At 38.2% G+C, this 19,946-nt stretch overlaps 1 protein-coding gene across 49 annotated transcripts in view; it reads right to left on the minus strand.

Annotated features, from left to right (window-relative positions):
* Positions 1–19,946, minus strand: part of CACNA1C (calcium voltage-gated channel subunit alpha1 C) — a 475,965-nt gene that overhangs the window by 154,851 nt on the left and 301,168 nt on the right. For 47 of the 49 annotated variants that reach the window (XM_068660882.1, XM_068660757.1, XM_068660872.1 and 44 more), the window contains exons 6-7: positions 19,690–19,851; positions 16,919–17,115 (exon numbers count right to left, since the gene is read on the minus strand). In XM_068660882.1, coding sequence (XP_068516983.1) covers positions 16,919–17,115; positions 19,690–19,851 — 359 coding nt within the window. Of the gene's footprint in view, positions 1–16,918; positions 17,116–19,689; positions 19,852–19,946 lie in introns of those variants that run through there. The other 2 variants (XM_068660943.1, XM_068660933.1) reach the window with 2 other exon arrangements.

The raw sequence follows: 19,946 nt of genomic DNA on the forward strand, positions 1-19,946 counted from the left end.
CCCATGTCTCCCATCTCATTGGTTGCAACACATATCCTTTGTTATAAACAAGCTTGGAGTCAATTTTTCCTCTCTGGACAAAGCAAATAATTTCACTACAAACAATTTCACCAAACACAAACAACTTCACTACACACAAATCAAAGGAATTGGATCCTGATACTTTTATTTATTTATTTATTTTTCTTGCAAGTCAAAGAAACTGCTCAACATCAAGATGGAGAGAAGGCATTTCATCATATCTCAAGAAGTCTGATGAGCATTGTGTATTGTGGGAGACCTCTTCTTTTCCAAGCATCCTTAATTGCTATGACCTTAGCATTGCAACCTTCAGTTGAAGGCTTTTTTTCTCAATTACACAGATAATCACCTAGCAATAGCACCAGAATTTTTAATTCTGTTGTTTGTTAATCACAATTGCAACCAGCAGTTACAGTACGGGCCAAGGAATTAAAAGTTGATTTGTCTTTATAAATACATTTTTATGCCTATATCTTGTGATTCTTCAGAACTATGTGAAGACATATTATTGGAGCTACACGAGACATGGATGCTCTGGTTGTTTAGAGATTTTTTTTTTTTTTTTTTTTCCCCTCAGGGACAATAGCCTGGCACATTTTTCAAGTTTCTCATTCATTACACTAGCATCATAGTTCAAACATAATGTGAGAGGCATATTTTCTATTAATATAATGGTTCAACATCACCAAGCACACAGTGGACATCTTTCATCCAGATAATAGGAGGGGAAGGCACAATTCACTAAATTCTGCTGACTTGGTAATTCACATACCCACACCCTGACTCTTTGTGCCAAATGTCTTTCATAAACAACTGACAAGCTCAAGTTACAGCAGAAGTTTAATCCATCATAGAAGGGCAGCTGTCACTGGAAAGCAGCAAGACATTCATACTAAATGGACAGTTGAAGAAAAAATCAGAAGTCTGTCTTGTTCAGTGCACAATACTGGAGAGCAACGGCTTAGCAAGTTAGCTGGGACACCAGGGTTAGCCTTCTATTTCTTGAATAAATTGCTAATTGATTTTTAATGACTATAGAATGTTATGATAGCCTTTTTTTAATATATAAGTCAAGTGCTTCAAGTATTATATAATGAAGTGTATAACCTTTCACAAAGTGGCATTAATCAAGAAGAGTAGAGTATTCAATAAAATGAAAGGGCAGTAAATTTGGAAATTTTGAGAAGAAATGCTATTTTTTTGTAGGCTAAATCCAATCTGTGGAATTCACTGCCTCAGGAAATTATCTAGCCATACGCAATGGTTATGGCCAATAGCAACATCTCTAGTTGAAACTAAATCTTGCTTGTAATCACACAGGGAAATAAAATTGGAGAATATGTGTAGAAGGAGACAGCAGAAAGAAGAGGAGGCACAAGCAACACTTAACTGTCTCTGAACATAGCTTCCTGCTCGAAGCCTTCATTTTTTAAAACCCTCTGTTTTGGGAAAAGTACTTAAGCACTTTCAGAACTTTAAGGATTTGTAGAAGTTGTTTCCTTAGCTTTGATTATAGGTCAAATGGTACCCTACTTACAGGTGATACATAAATGACCATGTATATACATATTAATATGAGACCTAGATATTTATCACTGTTCAATTACAAAATGGAAAGCTTTGTATTATTTTTTTTCCTTTTCACCCCCTCTTTCCTTCTCTTCCCATGAATATTCAGGTAAATGTAATTTATTCTCATATGCTTATGGAACTACAACTTTAAACTCTGCTCAAACAGCATTAGAAACTTTTTTTTATTGGATAATGCATTGCCTTGCATTGTGAGGGAAACATGTTTCCCCCAAACTTCTTTAGTCATAATTCAAGCACAAAAACAATTAAAATAAACCAAGGATGGAGCCTCACCCTTTACAGATACAGCTGTGTTGAGCATATTCAAGAAGAATCTACATTATACGCAGTCAGTAAACCCTAGGTTCTTCTGTTATTTCTTCTTCTTCCATTATACTTCATACTGCTTCACAATTGTTAAAGGTTTACTTTTTTTTTTAACTTTTTAAACTTTTTTTTTTTTAAACTTGACATTGACTGACTAAAATACTTTGCATTCATCCAGTCAGTGAACTAAAATGGTATGATAAAATTGATGCAATCCTTCAGAAGTAATTAAGGCAGGATGATTTGCTAGAAAGTGTCCAGATAAATCAATACAGTGAAGAAGCAAAACTGAAAGATACTTTTTGATACTTTCCTCATTCTAGAGATATCACATCTGCAGAAATATCTGTGGAAAAAAATACTCATCCCAAATGAACAAAAGGGAGCTAGCAGCTCCTAAAAACATCCAACTAACAACTGTAAATGGTGATAGCGTGATTTTTGAGGCTGCTCAGCAAACAAAAAAGAAACAATTTGTTCAATAAGTCCTTCATTTCTGGTTAACTTTTCAACTGCAAAGCAGATTCAGACTTAGGAAAACCTTGGCTCTGACGGCCTCGTTCTCTTTACTTTAAGAGCTCTTCCTAGTAGACAGAGCACTCTGAGGACTTGTGATGTGAAAGGTCTGATTCCTTCCTTTCTCTCAACATCTCCTTAGAGATCTAAGGCATCTGACAACTGGTCTTTAGTGGTCATGCTCTTCTGAGCATGTTATTCTAGTTAATTGGTCTTTGACTATTCAGACTGTGATGCAAACAAACCAACCTCTGCATTTTCAGGAATTTAGCATTGCTGGTTAGATCTGGTAACAAGTCCTGCATGCTGTATTCTTCTTTGACCTCCAAACAGCTATAGAACCACAGAACAGCTTGCGTTGGAAGGGAGCTTGAAGATCACATAGTTCCAACCCCCCTGCCATGGACAGGGATGCCACCCACTAGGTCAGGTTGCCAGGTCCTGTGTATGTTATACTGCTTCTTCCATGTAATGTGCTAAATATATTAATTATACATTTTGCAATTTATTATAAATTACACTAATCTGAAATTACTTTTAACAAGGAAGTTACTCATTGTTATTCACAATTCCTAACTTTTTCACAAAACTATTAATGCTAAAAAGAGGCCCGAAGAAGATTTGAATGAGGGATTATAAAGAGACACAGTACAAAAATTGGCTTTCTATATATGTCAAGTTCCATAAGCACTTCTAACTTGTGGGACAAACTGTGAGATTGATTATATAGCACTGAAATCCTACAGATTCCGAATCTGCTATTGTGCTTGGAACCTGAATGCTTTAAGGCTCATACACACCTTGTCAATAACAACATGAAAAAAGCACATTCTTGCTTTAGAAATCCCTGCTTGGTCTCTACATACACCACAAGTAAGTCTATATACAGTTTGTGTCTGTCTGACTTCACCATTCACAGAAAGACCAAGAAAAGGCGCATATTTATTACCCACCATATGTCTTTAAAGATGGATTTAGACTTACTGCATTATTATCCTAAGGATGAAAATTCCACCTTGCAGATCCTTCAATATTTGAAATCTAATTAGTTGTCTTCGCTTGGTTGGTTTTTAATCCAGTACTCATGTATGTGCATAATTTACAGCATATGAGTAATTCCATTAAAGCCAATGGTCAATATTATTGTTACCAGCAGAATTGAACTGATATGCGTAAGTGCTCTGCTTGAACTGGATGAGGCACAGGACTGGGAGAAATATATGATAAAGAGCTCATTTTCTGAAATTCCCAGGGGAAAAAAGCTCCATAAAATTAGAAGTTTTGTGTACACAGTGACTAAGAAATTACAAAATCATTGGTTCAAGCAAAAGATTTAAGCATTTCAGTCTAGACATTCTAGTGCATCATGAGAAATATTATCATTTATCTTGTCAACTTGAAACACTTTAAGCCTTCCTGAGTCTTAAAGACAGGTGATAAGGAGTGGGAATTGAAGGTCTCAGAGCTGACTCAAGGTAAAGGAGAAAGAAGGGGGTGAAAAAAATACAACCTCCCCAAATAAGCAAAAATATATATTAAAAAGGAATAAAAAAAAAAGGAACTAGACTTACTTTTATGGGTTTGGAAACAATAGAATAAAATTTCTTACGAATGGTATAAAATATAAGCAAAGGACTCCAGATGCCTTTGCTCTTATTCTGGGGAGAATTTCTTTCTAAGCATTGACATTCTAATGGTCTTAAAAGGACTGTAAGCCACAGGTGCTCCTTACAACCATTATGAAACATTCCGTATTCTGTAGCTGACACTATCAGATGGATGCAAAGAAGAGACTGGAGTGTCCACCCCAGGCTCAGTCTGATAACACTCAAAGGAAGGAGCAGAACTTGATTAGTTGCTCGTGCTAAAAATTATTTGTTTTGACAATCATATTTGCTTTATTTTGAAGTTCTTAAGGGGAAGGCAAGTTTTAAGCTCAGCTGTCATCTCCAAGCATTTATAAGTCTCTTCTTACTGTCTAACCTCAATTATGGAATTGAATGTGCAAATAGACAGCTAGAATCCTTTTTCAGAGTGTCTTCAGGACACAGACAAGACAGAGCTGGGTGAAGACAAGTGCACAGGGATCGTAAAACAGAGCAAAAAATGCTCCAGACAGGTTTTTCTGCTATATGGTCAGTGTAGATGAAAGTAAATAATGTAGGAAGAATAATCTGCAGTGTTCTAAAATTCCTACATGTACCTTGGTTCCCCGATTGTTCTATGTGTTGTGTAGTGACAGAAAGAGCAAATTGAAATTCCACCTGAGCCAGAAATATTAGCAATTTGTTCTGAACTCTCCGCAGGAGCTGAATGGACACATTTACTGAGAAAGGACTGCCTTGATAAAGACAACAGAAGCATCAAGGGAAACAATGCAAGATGAGTACACAACAGAGAAGGGGAAACAAGCAGGCATACGAAAAGATGGAGTCTGCAGAGGTTGCCTCTTCAATCCTGTTAGGAAAGACTATGTTTTATCTGGTCTAGATGTCCTCACTGAAGGACACCTTCTCTGATCCAGAAGAACATTAATTCATGGTTCATTTTATAAAAAAACACTTTGGGTATAGCTATAATTCACTGCTATACTGCCCAATTTTCTTGATAAGACATTGAAGTATCCAGAACTGACTAAGCTTCCCACTCCATGAAGAAGACAATTGAAAGCAGTGCCAGGCTCAATTTCAGAGTCACAAGAGCACACACTCCTGAAAATAGTACGCCTTGACTGGCTTGAAATTCTTGGTCAGTATAAAAGTGGGAATCCTGCAGAAGGGCCCTACCAGGCTATGGCAATCTGTGGAAGAACAAGGCTACTGTAGAGATCCTGAAGCACAACCTTCTAACTGTCAGCTGCTTGATGGCAGACAAACTGAAAACATGTAGAATTGCTGCTTGAACTTCTCTGCAAGTATACAATCACAGTGGAATGGCATTTTGTCTTTATATGAACTCCCTCCAATGAAGAAAACATAAAAGATATGAAGCAAATGGTATTTTATTTTTGTTGCACATAGTATGCAGGAAGTGCATTGCTACTGATAGAATACACCAAGCTTATTTCTTTATAGCAGCACTGAGCTATATTTTCATCACTCATTAAATATGGCCCCACCTTTCTATGGATATGCCCCCTTCTGCAGCTGGGAAAGGCTGTATAAGGTCTGAGACATAAAAAAAGTAACAATTTTCAATCATCTAGCCCCAGATTGCTGATAACATAATGTTGACAATGAATCCTTCCACTGCATTTTTTACCCTCCACTGTATAGCCACTGGACTCCACAATACCCTTTCATTCTTTGGTAACTTTCTATATTCATATTTGATCTGTTCTTGGTCTGGGTGCCCATTGTTTTTTGCAGTTGGTTGTTCTTTAAAAGGCTGAGCTATTATGGGAAATATGAGGTCTCTGTCTGAGAGTGGGAAGAGAATTAAAATTTGCATTCAAATACCAGCAGGTCAAAATGTCTGTGGTACACAATGATTGAGCTGAACTTTTTCCACTGCAAGCTATTTGTTTTGAAAATGCTCACTGATCCCATATTTCTATGGCACGGTAGTTTGTGCTTGCAGAAGAGGTAGGGGGAATATTGACATGGGTCTGTTTACTACTGTCTTAATTAAATGCATAATTTTAAGTGGCCTTCACACAAGTCTACTGTCCTTCCTTCTACTGCTAAAGGTTGCTGGCATTTGACCACACTTACCATTTCAAAACAGATAACGTTAGGCTCTCTTTTGATTTGAAGAAAACAACAGTGTTACTTAGATTTGATTTCACCAAGTTGCAAAATCTATTAGTATCAGTAATGTCCCAAAGGGGCACAGGTTACCATGGCAAGTCAACTACCTGAAAAGTGGATTTTGCCGACATAACCTAAGTATATTGAATTGTTAGTGCAAGTATCACTGGGAAATTCCTGTAGTCAATTATACTAAGGGTGGGAAAACAAAAATAATAGTGGAATAATACACATACCACGTGTGATTATTATTATTATTATTATTATTATTATTATTATTATTATTATTATTATTATTATTATTTAATGTAGGGAACTATGTACCTCTGCAGAGTGTTTGGCAATACAGGGATTCTGAACTCCTACTGCAAACATTATTTACACAGCTAGAATTTCTTACATCAAAGGCAATTTAATTCAGAGCTCCAACAAGCCTCTTGCTTTGCCACCTCACCCTCTTTCTCGAGGTTTAATATGTAAAAGAGGGAAAAAAAAAAGGCAAAATAAAAACCAAACAACTGAAATCAGAAAACCACAAAAACAAACAATCCTTTTTTTCAATATATTTCAATTCAGTTTAGCATAGAACACTTGTCCATGCACTTTAGAATCAATCAGAGCATGTCTTCCACTGAGACTTAAGGAAGAACTATTGGTATCATAATTGATTACTCATGGTTGCTTCTGTTCCTAGGTAGCTAGGAAAGAACAATTATAACTGTTTCTTCTTCAAAGTTCATTTTGGAAAAGTAGTATAGAAAAGTCACTCATGTGTGGTCACTGCCAGTCCAGATACCCTGACATTCCAGAAACAAAGTAAGCTAGAGGGGAATCAGTCTCAGAAAAGCAGGCCTGAGAAGGATTTTGCTATCAAAGAGGCCATCAATGTTTGTGGCCTGGCCAGTTCATGTCAGTTCCCTCTCCAGTTTCAGCTACACGAACTGTTTCCAATAAAACCTATAGCACTGCATAGAAAGCACAGGCAGATTCATGGTGTTCCGTATCACAACTGTCTTTGCAGCCCTTGGTTTCTGTGCTTGGATGTGTAGACCTCTTTTGCCAAAGTGTTAATTCTAGATTAACTTCACTGAAGGCAGAGAACTGAAACTGCGCCAGTGGAAGATCAGAACTCATCCTTCAGTGTACAGAGCACACTGACATCCTTGAGGGTAACACTGGAGAGAGATGAATGAAAAGCATTTAAAATGAGTCAGCCATGGGCTGATTCCAGTGCTTCTAGAACAAAGTAGGAGTTTGAACAAAGCGACCCACTGATTTCAGAGTACTCACCCCTTCTGAATTACTGTTCTAGCAGTGATAGCAGCCTAACAATAATTCTTTGGAACCCAACTTCCAAAACCCCCAATGCAAACTTCCAAAACAGAAATTCAAATGGACAAGTAACTGCAAATCAAAATCCTTCTATATAGCAAGGTCTCAGCCATATATTTGCATACATGCATTTTAGTTTTAAATTTTTCTTTGGTCTGTTTTTACCCAAAGACAAATCTTGATATTCATTTATTGCCAAGTTATGAAGCAACTCTTATTCTGTAGTGCACTGGATCTGTTGCATTTTGAGGATGAAAATAATTACCTCTAAACAAAAGTGTGTTTTTTGTTTGTTTGCTGGCTTTATTTTATTTTATTTTATTTTATTTTATTTTATTTTATTTTATTTTATTTTATTTTATTTTATTTTATTTTATTTTATTTTATTTTATTTTATTTTATAAGGTGTTTCAGGTCACCCTCTGTCTGCATTGAGACTGACTGGGCCATACAGACCAGCTGCAAAAGAACAGACGATGCACTGACCCAGGCAGAACTTTGGCAGATAAAACGCCCAGACTGGGCAGGTCTCCATGACTTTCCACAAACATAGCTTGGAGTCTAGTATGCCATGCCCCCGGCTCTTGATCCATTTCGCTCATTGATACAGGTAGCTGACAGACCATTTTTCCTTATTGTCCCTACTGAACTGCTAACATCAATAGTGGCATTACCTTTGCCTTCTTACTGAACTACTCTTTTTGCCTCCTGAGCAGTAGATCTACTTAGAGGAGAGTCATGTTATTGAACTGTCTCCAGTGTTCTGCTGAAGTCAGATCCCTGTACAGAAACCATCACCCGTTAAGGCTCCCTATGCTCTCATGAGGCTGATTACACGACTGGGTTAGCTTGTTGGGTGAATTTACAAGTTGCAGAAATGCCATGTAGTGACCTCCAAAAATTATTTTGACTCGTGAGACTTAATCAGGATTTGAATTTAGGCCTCCTGAGGCAAAAGTAACAGAGCTTTGCATGTGTTGCCTTGTTCCTACGTTAAGTGCATACAGCTTTTTTTTCCCCTTGAAAAGGAAAAGGTTGATCTTTGAAAAAGTCATCCAAAAGCCCAAAGGCTATTTAGCCAAAGGGCTCACAGTTCTTTCTTTACTGCAGCAGTTCCATCTCTTACTGCTGCTTAGTTATTTAAAAACCTTTTCATCTTTTAAAGGCTTTGGAAATTCACTCCAAAAGAATAAAATGCTGATTTCAAGCATGGAAATATCCCCTAGGATGGTGGGTTTCCAAATCTAAAGATTTCATTTCATCTTAGAATTCTGGGCTTTCCCTTCCTGTCTCTGTTTATTTTCTATTTACATTTGCATGGCTGATTATCCAGAAAGGATTTTCTGCCTGTTTTATTGTACTGCTATTTTAGAAAGGCTTCTATTTATCTCAGTGCAGTCTGGTAGCAAATTCTACCACAAGTATATCAGACCAGCACTGATTGCTGTATGCACGGGAATACACGAGCACATACTGTTCATTGATTTACATAGTCAATTAAGTCCTTAAAAATAAAGATAATGAAAAACAGTACTGTAAGCTGTAGATAATCACTACCTTCTTTACTAAGGGGAGGCAGCACTATTGATTCTTTTTTTTTGCACTTGATCGGTGTATCCCACTTGCCTTTGTAGCCAGTTCCCCAATTTATGATATCGCTAGAAATCCAGTCTATATTTTAGAGGATGAATCCAGCTTTCAGTTGTGAAATCACACACAAAAATCTCAGATAAAATGCCTGATATTTAGATCTCATAGCACACCGCTAATAAGTCTTCATCTGATAGGCACGCTACCCACTTACATACTAGAGGTATGCTGAAGAAATAACTATCAAAGAATCTGAACGACTTGCAACTGTGTATTAGCCAACAAGGCTGCCCCTTTTCTTTTTCTTGTGGATCTTATCAGAAACACCATGTAGACAAAATGAGCACAATGTCCAGGACTGACTTCTAGATATGCTTTAAAAATCCACACTAGGGATGTTCTGTGGTATCAAGTACCCTGTCTGAGCCCCAAACCCTTCATTTAGTAATTCTGGTCACTTTGCAGATTTAGGGAAACATATCCAGCATTTTTAGCCCTCCAATTTGAACACAGTTCATAGGACTGAATTTTGAAGACAACAGCTGTAGAGGATGCCATGAGAGCAGCTAAACTATATGCTATGACATCATGACCACCTATCAGAGAGCCTGCAAGTACCACTTACGCAGAAATCCCACTGAAATCAATGAAAAAAGACAGTATTGGTTGACCAATTCTCTGCACAGAGAGGAAAAGACTTATTTTTTCACACTGAGATTGGCAAAGGACTAGTTGCATTGCCTTACATCTTGAAAAGAAGATGTTGAAACAAAATTAAACTCAAGGATTATAAATCGTCAGTACTCGAGCCACCACTTGTGTTTTGACCTTAGGCATATCCCCCACCCTTGTTCTTTCCCATGGACTAGATAATGAACCAAAGCCTGTTATTTGTGAAACTGCCTAGTAGATCTGGGTCCAAACTTAACACCTCTGAAGACGATTACTTCAGAAGGCAGTGATCATCAGTTCTTGAAAAACTGGTAGTATGGCCCAAACTGCGCACCCACAAACAGAGGCACTCAAAATCCTAAGACACTTAGAAGTGTCCCAGTAGCTTTGCTCTTAATTTTATAGCTCTGGGATAAAAGATTAAAGAATAAAGACAAGAAAGGTCTCTGTGGTGATTAGATAGCAGTAATTAGGAAAGAGCCTAAGGAAGAACAAAAGAAGAAAGAATAGAGAAATGGCAACAGAAAGACAGAGCAATTAAAGAGGTCCTTCCCACGCAGGAGCACTGGGCAGAGGTCTCCACTAACACCCCTTTAACCATCCCACGAAGAAGCTTATTTTTAATAGATAGCTTCTTTTCATACAGAGGAAGAGGGCTGAGAGGCCCAAAGTTGAGGCCTGAAGGGCTCATGAAAACTTCATTTCACAAAATAAATGTCCCTTTTGCATAAAGCAAATGTTCAGCAGCAGATTTTTGTGACAGGTGGCAAACAGCAAGTCACTGCTGTTATGTTCAAGGCAGCAGTATAGGCAACCATGACAGTTGCATGTGCAGTTGTTCGTGAGAAAAAGGAAACAAATTCAGGTCAGCATTTATGCAAAATAAGTATGGACACTGCTTTTTTTCTTATTGCATTAATGCTGTGGCCCTTCAGTGCTCTGAACTGTGGTCCCTCTTCCCTTACCCACCACTGTTACAGCAGCAGAAGAAATAACCTCTGCAATCCCAGAGATGGGTTGCTCATACTTGCGTGCTTGTCTTTGTTAATTTTTCACATCCATGCCAAACCCTGTCAAAAAGATGATTAAAAAACCTCAACCCCACAACAATAAAAGCCGAGCACTTCCTTGGAGGGATGGGGGTGGATGGGGAATAAACGCCATGGAAACATGTAGACAGATATATTCTTAGAATCAGATCATTCTCTTGTGTGGAAAGCCTTACTAAATCAAGACTAAGCACTGCAAGAATAAATGGTTAGAATGAAAAACACAGCTGGGAAAAATTGGGGGTTGCAGCTCTGCATTTAACACCTTCCACTTTGTGGCAATATCACTGTATTCCTCACATCTTCCTCATTGGCTGCAACAAGCTGTGGAGGGATGAGAAAAGCTCAGGATATTTCAATGCTGTCAGCAAAGTAAATTATACCTGTTGTTCAGTTTGTTTCCTATTTTAATTTAATCTCAGGTATTGTAAAGGTGACCATGAGCTCCAGTTTCAAGCTCGATTTTGTGACTCTTGGAGGTACGATCTCTCAGAGTCAGAGATAGAAGGGTCTTCCAGCACAGCCTGTCTAACACACTGCATCTAGTACATGCTGTCTTTGGGGATGTGATGCTTCTGAAAGCTTTGACTGATTCAGTCAGACTCCACTGTGGCAGCTCTGCTGTCCTATCTTAGATTACTAAAATGTTTTCTTGTCTACGGACTGGGCAAGCCTACCAAGGATTGTTCAGTTAAATTTGAGGGAGTCAATCTACTACGTGCCAGTTCAGGCATTTATTCCAGAGACAGGTTAGTGCTCTGGATCTGATCCAGAGCTGGCTCTAGTCCATCTATAATAATACCACAGTCTTCAGTTTACAGTCAGAGCCTTGAGGTAAACTGTCCCTGGAGGCACTGGATGTTATTTTCAGGGACTCAACCAAGCATTCTGATGCACTGCCCAAACAACATGGGACAAAGCCAATATTCCAGAAATGATGGCAGGCTTGCGACTGCTCATTATTAATATTTAATAATCATTGAGTAGATAAAGTAGAATTATTCAATCCTAGAATTCAAGGTGCAATGGCCAAGCTGTATGCAAAACATCCCAGGTCAAGGTTCTCCATTACCCAGCAGTATGAACAGCCCAATGCAACCATGTTCTGTTGCATTTTGCATTTGCTCTGTACTCTGTTTTCATTTATGTGTATGATTGCTTAATTGCAGGGGAATGGAGAGACCAGGCACTTAGAACTGAGGCGGCAGTAGACAGTCTTGCATGCAGTGTCACAGGGCTCCAGCTGCAGAAAGCAGATTTCACACAAAGATAAAAGCCTTTCTAGAGACAGGGCACAGTCCAAGTTGTTTTTAACTCAGAAGTGAAACTTCCCTGAAGGACAGTAACAAATTGATTAAAAATAATTAAAAGGAAGCGCCATTAGGGAAGGTTGAAAGAACCGAATCTACTCAGATTAGAAAAAGATTAAGGAAACACAACAAATGCCTACAAATACTTAAATAGGTTGTTAGAAACTGCACGGGGATTTGTTTTCCTCCTGAGTCAACAGGACAATAAGAAATAACGGACTGCAGCAGAGACTGATTACTAAACACCAAATGACTCAATTTGTAACATTTGGCTTTACACCTGCTGCTGAGAGCTCCCAAGACTGAGGGGTCCTCAAAAATGGGCCTTGGTGCCTGCACAAAGGAGCGAACTGTTGAGGCTGGCTGATCACACTTTAGGAAGGGTCTCGAGAATAAAATATTCAATCTTTCTACAATGCATAAGAAAAAATCATGATGTGTAGATGTCCTTGTCAGATCAGATGATTTTATGATCTGACTGCATGTGCGACTGCCACCCAGCAGTTTTACTGGGACAAAATAAGCCTTGAAAGGTTGAGGCAGTGTAGTAAATGTGCTCCTACACTTAACACTTCCTTCAACAAAGATCATTTCTTCAGCATAAAGTAAATGAGGTTGCTTAGCAAAGATTTTCATCTTGTCCAATATGGTTATTTTACGTTTAAAAATTGCCTCCTTATAAGCAATTATCTTACCTGACACTATAGAAGTGTCAAACTGTTTTTCCTAACATTTCTCTTTTGCATTTCAAAAGAAGCCAATCTATTCACAAATCTTATCTGTTGAGTGAGAGAGGAGATTGGAAAGTGTATCGATCTTATTGATGTCAAGTCCTTCTAGGGAATAAAAGTTTATTGCTTTCCTGTCTCTGATTATCTTTTTGTTAGCATGTGGATCACAGGCTGGGAAGCAGTACTCCATGAAAGAGACACTACAGATGTGAAAAGCTGAAGGAGACATGAGGGGAAGCGTGAAGAAGGAAGCTGGAAACTGAAGGTAAAATTTGAAATGCTACTTCAGTGGATTAAGAGTCCAGGGTTTGTGGAAGGTCATACAGCTTTCTAACTTTTAAACATGCAGGATTAACCTTGAAAAGGGTGGCATAAAACAGGCATGAATTTCATGACTTTACTTGTTTATTTTTCAGGGTAACATGCTGAAATATGTGAAGGTGCCTCCATTCCCACTGAGAGGAATCTAGGTACCTTGCAAAAGCTGTATTTCAGGAAATAGGAAGATATAATTGGAAAGCACTTACAGAAAAGTTCAAAACAATGGAAATGCTCTATTGGCTAAACATTTCCAGCCAAGTAATTCAGCCCAGAACCTTCTCTATGGTTCTATTGAGTTTTAGGTCAGGATCTTATTTTCAGATTTAAGGAGGGTGCAAAGAAAACTTCCTGCATTCAATGATCTTGGAAAACCATCAAAACAGATACAAAGGTCCCAAACAGCCATCTATAAGTCCTCATGTTGTACATATGACTGCATGCAGAACATCTAGACAGCATAATAAAGATTTTACATTGTAGATAGAAGGTGAGGTCCTGACTTTTTGAAGCTGGAAATTTGATGCTCAGCAGTATCAGACCCAAAACTTGGTGCCTAAATTGAATTTCAGAAGAGCTAAAAACCTAACAGTCAGCTCAAAATTTGTATGCTTAGCATTTTTAATATTAATCCAGTAGTTTACATCATTAAGTTTAAGGAATGACTACTTAAAATCACCACCCAAAAAATTCAGCCCCAAAATTGTCTGAATTACAGACAACCCTTTCTTATACCAACTCTCTATCTCAGGACACAGTTGGAGAGAGGAGATATGTAAGTCTAGATTTTTAATTTAATTAATTGTGCAGATGTATCTCCTTATAAAGCAAATTTTAATTTCCATGACCTTGCTGTGGATGCAGGAGATCTTTCGAATTGTTGTTGACCTGAGAATAGAATAGTTTCCTATCTCTGTTCTCTTGTGGAGACACAGCCCCCCGTTGGTTTTTACCATGAGTCCACTCTTACGGGCTTAAAAGGTAAAGGATGGGGAGTAGACCTATGAGTGAATCAGGCTCCACTAAGTAAATGGTGGCTCACACAAAGTTTAAAATGCATATCTATATCCTACCCCAATTACTAAAACTTTTCATTCACTCTCAGAAATTGAAATGCTGCATATTTTTTATTTTTTACCATCCAGAAGTATTATTTCTGTTGATCTGGCTAGCTTAAGCAGGAATGCCCTTTTCATGGACTATAAAACTTACTGTATAAAACGTATCAGAAATGGTTTGAGAAATCCACATATGAAATTGCCATGTGAATGCTTAGAGATGGTTTATACATATGAATATTAAAACCACAGTGCTTCTCATAGGCATGCCCTGTAGTAACTTTCCAATCAACATTTGCCCCCAGAGTAGCACAAACCTCTTTGCAGAAGGAAATACTTATCACATCTCAGATACCTACTCTACTGTATGGCAAACGCTGATCAGTGCTAACTTCTATCCACTTTGTCAATACATGAAACAAAGAGGCAAAAAGTGATATGGGACAATAGGTTCTTAGGATTGTTTACAGCAGTTTAAGTATGTCTGTCATTTTAGGTGTTCAAGCATTTACTCAAACTTGGTATTTCACAGCTTTTAAACACAGGTGATATATACACATATATATATTTTAGAAAACACAAACTGAATGTACTCCTGTTACTGAAATTGTGTCTGCAGCATTAATTCTAGCTTTTGTAGTGTTGTCTAGGAATATCTGGGAACTGAGGATAGCAAATATTTTTGTTTCCATGGCAAGTGTTTTGTCAAAGTCATATCCTAAAAGTCTAACAATATGGTTGCCCTTAAAAAATAATGACCATCAATTTGTATTAATTTCAGGTCTCAGTTTACCATATCATTTCTTAAGGAAAAAGAACCGCTCAGGAAATTAGTGAAAAAAGCTGGCTAAATATCAAACAAAATCCAACAGCTAAAATCCAGGTTGCTGCAGGGACACCATAAAAAATCAGACCATCTGCAGCAGTCATGGTGGAAAATCATTTAGCAGTGAGTATATGCTTTTGGCTTCTCTTATTAGATAACTGATAACTGAGTTCTGAATGATTCACATCCAGTCATGTAAATGACGTATGGACCCAAAAGTACAGGGATTGGCAGGGTCTTTTGTAAAACGTGCCCTTGGAGAAAATTATGATAACTTGTGGATAGCTTTCACAATACTAAATGACATACTCTGCCAAAGCTATTTTCATGTTTATTTCTGATATCTTTTACTCTTCTCCCATTTCCTCTGAACTACCCATAAATCCTCTCAATCACACAAAGACAGATGGTGCCAGGAGATTGGAGGAATGTGAGCTAAACGTGACAAAAAGACAGGTATATTATATATAGCCATAGTAGAGCAGTAGAGTAGTTTTGCCCAGTTCCTAATCTGACCTAATTTCTATTCTTCTCCATTATTTTATTAATTTATACCCTTTCTTTAAGTAAAGCTAATTTTTATGTTCTGAGACTCAGACTTTCCTTGTGGTTTGATCTCTGCCCTTTATCTCAGGCATTAGAAGGAAACTAGAATCACAGATCTAATCTAAATTTAAGAGGATAAAGAGACAACTGTTAGCTGTTCCACACAGAGAATATCTATTGCAGATAAGCTAAATCTTCAAAGGAAAATCTTGTAAACCCTAACCCACTGGTGGGTAGAATACAGCTTCAGGCTCATGTTTAAGAGAGAAGCTGATGTTGATTAACAATGCAAGCCTGCTTTAGTCCAGATTACCCTTTCACGTATTTTGGGTCTTCAGCTGAACTTCATCATGCATTGTAGCACAAGTCCTATTTACACTGGAATTCCTATCATCTTGGAGAACCAGGTGCCATAACATGACAGTTGTCAGATGCAGTCATAGTCCAGGGTTACCCCTATGCAGTCAAGACTCAGCTGTATGTGGATTAAATGCCTGGACCATAACATATTGCTGCAAAAGCTGATGGCAAGAGCTGAATTCAGGAGTGTTTATATCTGGTTTACAGGTAAAGGCCAAATCTGATTTTTACTCCTATAGTATAATTGTATTGCCACTGAATTCCCCTAACAGGTCAGGGATTACAAAGGAGAAACAAAAGCCATTGAAATTTCCAGTTTTAGTATAAAGGACAAGATGAGATTTAATTTAAAAATCTGCATTTAGATTAAAGAATGCAATCTTTTGGCTAAAGATGTAACAAAGATTTATACTAATACCAGAGTAAGGAGAGAGTTAAGAATTAGTGTTAGGATAAAAGTCATCAGGAGTAGTGCTGGCATGAAGAGGGGTTTGTGAGACCTGTGAGCTGATCAGCATAGTGCCTTTGTTACAGTAATGCCATGGGTAAAGCACCCAGTTGCCTTTTAGAAATACTTCAACATCAGTAATCCAGAGACATAAGGAATAGTTCACCCTTGCAGAGAGGGTCTTCATATGGCATTCTGGTCAACAAAGGTACATTGCATATCTTCAAAACAATAAGCCATGTGCCAACTAGTAAGCCATGTGCCATCTTTCAACATTATAATTCAATGGAAAGTCAATGTTTACATTTAACTGCACCATATAAACCCTCCCATTTCACTCACTAATATGCTGAGTTAATTAAAGCTCCATGCTAGCAACCATGCCTTCACTGTCTAGAACAAGCATGAAAAAAGATCAAGCTAAAGCCCCAGAGTTTCAACACAGATGGAGCACATGAGCATGCCTTTCAGCTTATCATTTTCGGATACGTACCCAGTAGAGTACATCTGTCCAGCCCTCCATCGTGATGCACTGAAACACGGTCAGCATGGCAAAAGCGAAATTGTCAAAGTTCGTAATGCCGTGCTTGGGTCCCTCCCAGCCTGCTTTGCATTCGGTGCCATTCTGACACTGCCGCCCATGTGCAGACTGGGGGGCACAGGGAGATGGATCATCTTCTGCGGGTGTATCTTAAAGGAGAGGAGGGAGAAAAAGGAGATGAAGAGAATTAATTGCGTTTTGACACACTGATAAGCAAGTGAAGGATATCTGATTTTAACAAATGTATTTTTCAGTGAATTTGACAGCTTTCTCTTGAAATACACATAGAACTATTAATTTTAATGGGCATAGGGATGTTTTGTTGTGCTTTTCTTTTCGTAAAGAAAAGAAAAAATGGCCATGTTGTCAAATTTTACAGTCAAACCTGAAATGTGTATTTTTTAAACACATCCTCCTAGGAGGAAGAAATAATGCCTTTCAACATGAGAGGGAACATTAGGTCAAATCTATTACATTTCTTTAGGCTGCATGTTATGACCAGTGTTTTCATATTGCAGTCACCTGGCCTCTGGGTTAATCTCAGAAAAGAACCGCAGCACTGACTGGCATTTTGTTGAAGAAGTCTGAACCCCTGCAGCAGACAGGCTTCAGTGCTCTGGAGATAGGATGATATGGTGCTGGGCACTGCTAAATTACAGCATGGAGTCTCTGGAGCTCTGCTCTTTTGGAGTTCAGAAGCTATGTGGCATTTTATCAATAGCCCAATGGCACTCAGAAGCTTTATAAGACTCTAATGCTCGATTATCCACTCTTTATTCTGTACAGGTGTTGCCAGAGATCTCAGAACCTGTCCAACAAGCCTGCCTAAATGCCTTGGTATAGGAAAAATGCTACAAAAATAAAATAAAATAAATAAAATAAAATTCTTGTAAGCATAAAAGCTCCTGCAAGATTTTTTACTTTTATTTTCATTTTTTTTTTTTTTTTTTTAAATACAGACTTCAGAGTCTCATGCTACATCTATAACAGAAGCAGGTATCTATGTGTGGAGGAGCAAATAATTACATTTTTTTTCTTATTCTATACGGCAAAAAAAAAAAAAAAAGAAGTTTTCAAAAGTTCTGATCACCAAAGCATGTCAGCAATAGCCGTATTAGAATTAGATGCTGTTGTGTAATATTGACATCATGGAGAAAGATGTATACACTTTAAGGATGTATAACAAGACTGACAATTCCTTACAGTTGTCACATTTCTAGAAAATGAAATTTGCCAACATTAGAAAAGCAGAAAATAGAGAACTTCTGAAGCAATTTCCTGTTGTACAATATTGTCTTGATTATGAGCACAACCAGGTCCTAATGTTGGTGCCCACCACCACACAGGGAATCATTGCTGCTCAATTTGAATAAATCAAATGAAAAAAAAGCAGATGGTTAGATGAGTGAGTGACAATACAAATTAACTACTTTGAAATTTGAATTATCATTTCTGTGAATAATTTCAAAGCTCTTTCCAGATAGATTGATGAAAAAAAGTTTCTTTCTATTAATATACTTTTGTTTTCTTATTAGCAACACTCCTCAGGACAGTCACAGACTGCTTTAAAAAGATGGGTACAGGTCCTCAAGTAGATGTTCCTTCATAATGATGCTGGTTTAAAACAGAGATGTGTTTGGGCACAGGATTAGTAATAAAATATAAGCATTGATCATTTCCATGATGCCATCTCATTTCCAGCTCAGTCTGCTAGTGGTGAAATCATTGTAATGTTATTGTTGCTTGAGACTGAGGCTGGCTTTTAGTGGCAAAGGGCCACATTAAAGAAACCACTACTGTGCTCAGCAGGAACTGATAGTTTTTCTTGTAGCCTTGACAGACCAGCCAAAAGCCGAGTGCTCAGGATGAGCAAGCTGAACTCTCACCGTTACAGACAGTCTCTCTACATCAAAGGTGATTCACATCCAAGGAGCAGAGCAGAAAAACCACTACTGTGAAACCCTGAACAGGTACCCAGCAGGGAGCAACAGCCACCCATCTTCTCTGCTAGCACAAATGCTCTGTTGTGCCTGGAGTCTCCCTCATAAAATCTTCATATGTTGCCAACATTCCTTTTCACCTATACACCTAAGCAAAGGGCATCTATGATCTTGCTGCTTCATCACGTTTTTAAAAATCTGGACCTGAGGGGTCTTCATCTGTTTTTGTCTGCCTTTGAGCAGAGCACCTCCAGTTTCTGCCATTGCTGCTGCAGTGCATCACTCTCTGCACACTGGCATGAGTAAATGACAACGATGTCTCCAGCAGAGTGTCTGCATAATGCCTCAGTGTCTTCTGTTTCTACACTACAGATGTGAGCCAAGAAAGCTGTTCAAATGGTTTTTCTTTCACTGAGAGGGATGAAGTTTGGGAGAAGAACTGAGATTAAAGACAACGAATCAAGTATTCAAGCAATGAAGGAGCTAGTCTTGTGAGAAAGGACATTTCCATTCATCCTGGAGATTTCATTTTACTGCAGCAGGTAGACCAGCAGCACCAAAATACTTTTTCTCCCACTCCCTGCACTTAAGGATACTATTAAGTGTTTGTTTCATACTTGGCTGCCATTTGCACTAGGACATACAGACTGTCAAATGGCTGCATGAACCTTCCCACCTGTCAGAACATCAACACGAGAAACTTGCTTTGTACTGCTGAAAGTCTTCACTTGAAAGATAGAAAGCAAAGGAACAGGGCTCCATATCACAGAGAATTCCCCTTACCTATCAGCCCCCCTTGCACGTGGTAGCAGGTCTTATGCATCTTTCCCATGAATAACTCCAGTCCAATGATAGCATAGATAATAATGACAAACAGCACCAGCAGGGCAATATGCAACAAAGGGACCATGGCCTTGATAATTGAGTTTAAAACCACCTGGAGACCTGCAGAGAGAACAGAAAGAAGCACTTATTAGCAAGAGAACTAAATTCAGAGGAAGTACCTAAAAGAGAATATAAGTTGCACAATAATGTCATTT

The sequence above is a fragment of the Anas acuta genome, chromosome 1, assembly GCF_963932015.1.
Source record: "Anas acuta chromosome 1, bAnaAcu1.1, whole genome shotgun sequence".
Classification (NCBI taxonomy): domain Eukaryota; kingdom Metazoa; phylum Chordata; class Aves; order Anseriformes; family Anatidae; genus Anas; species Anas acuta.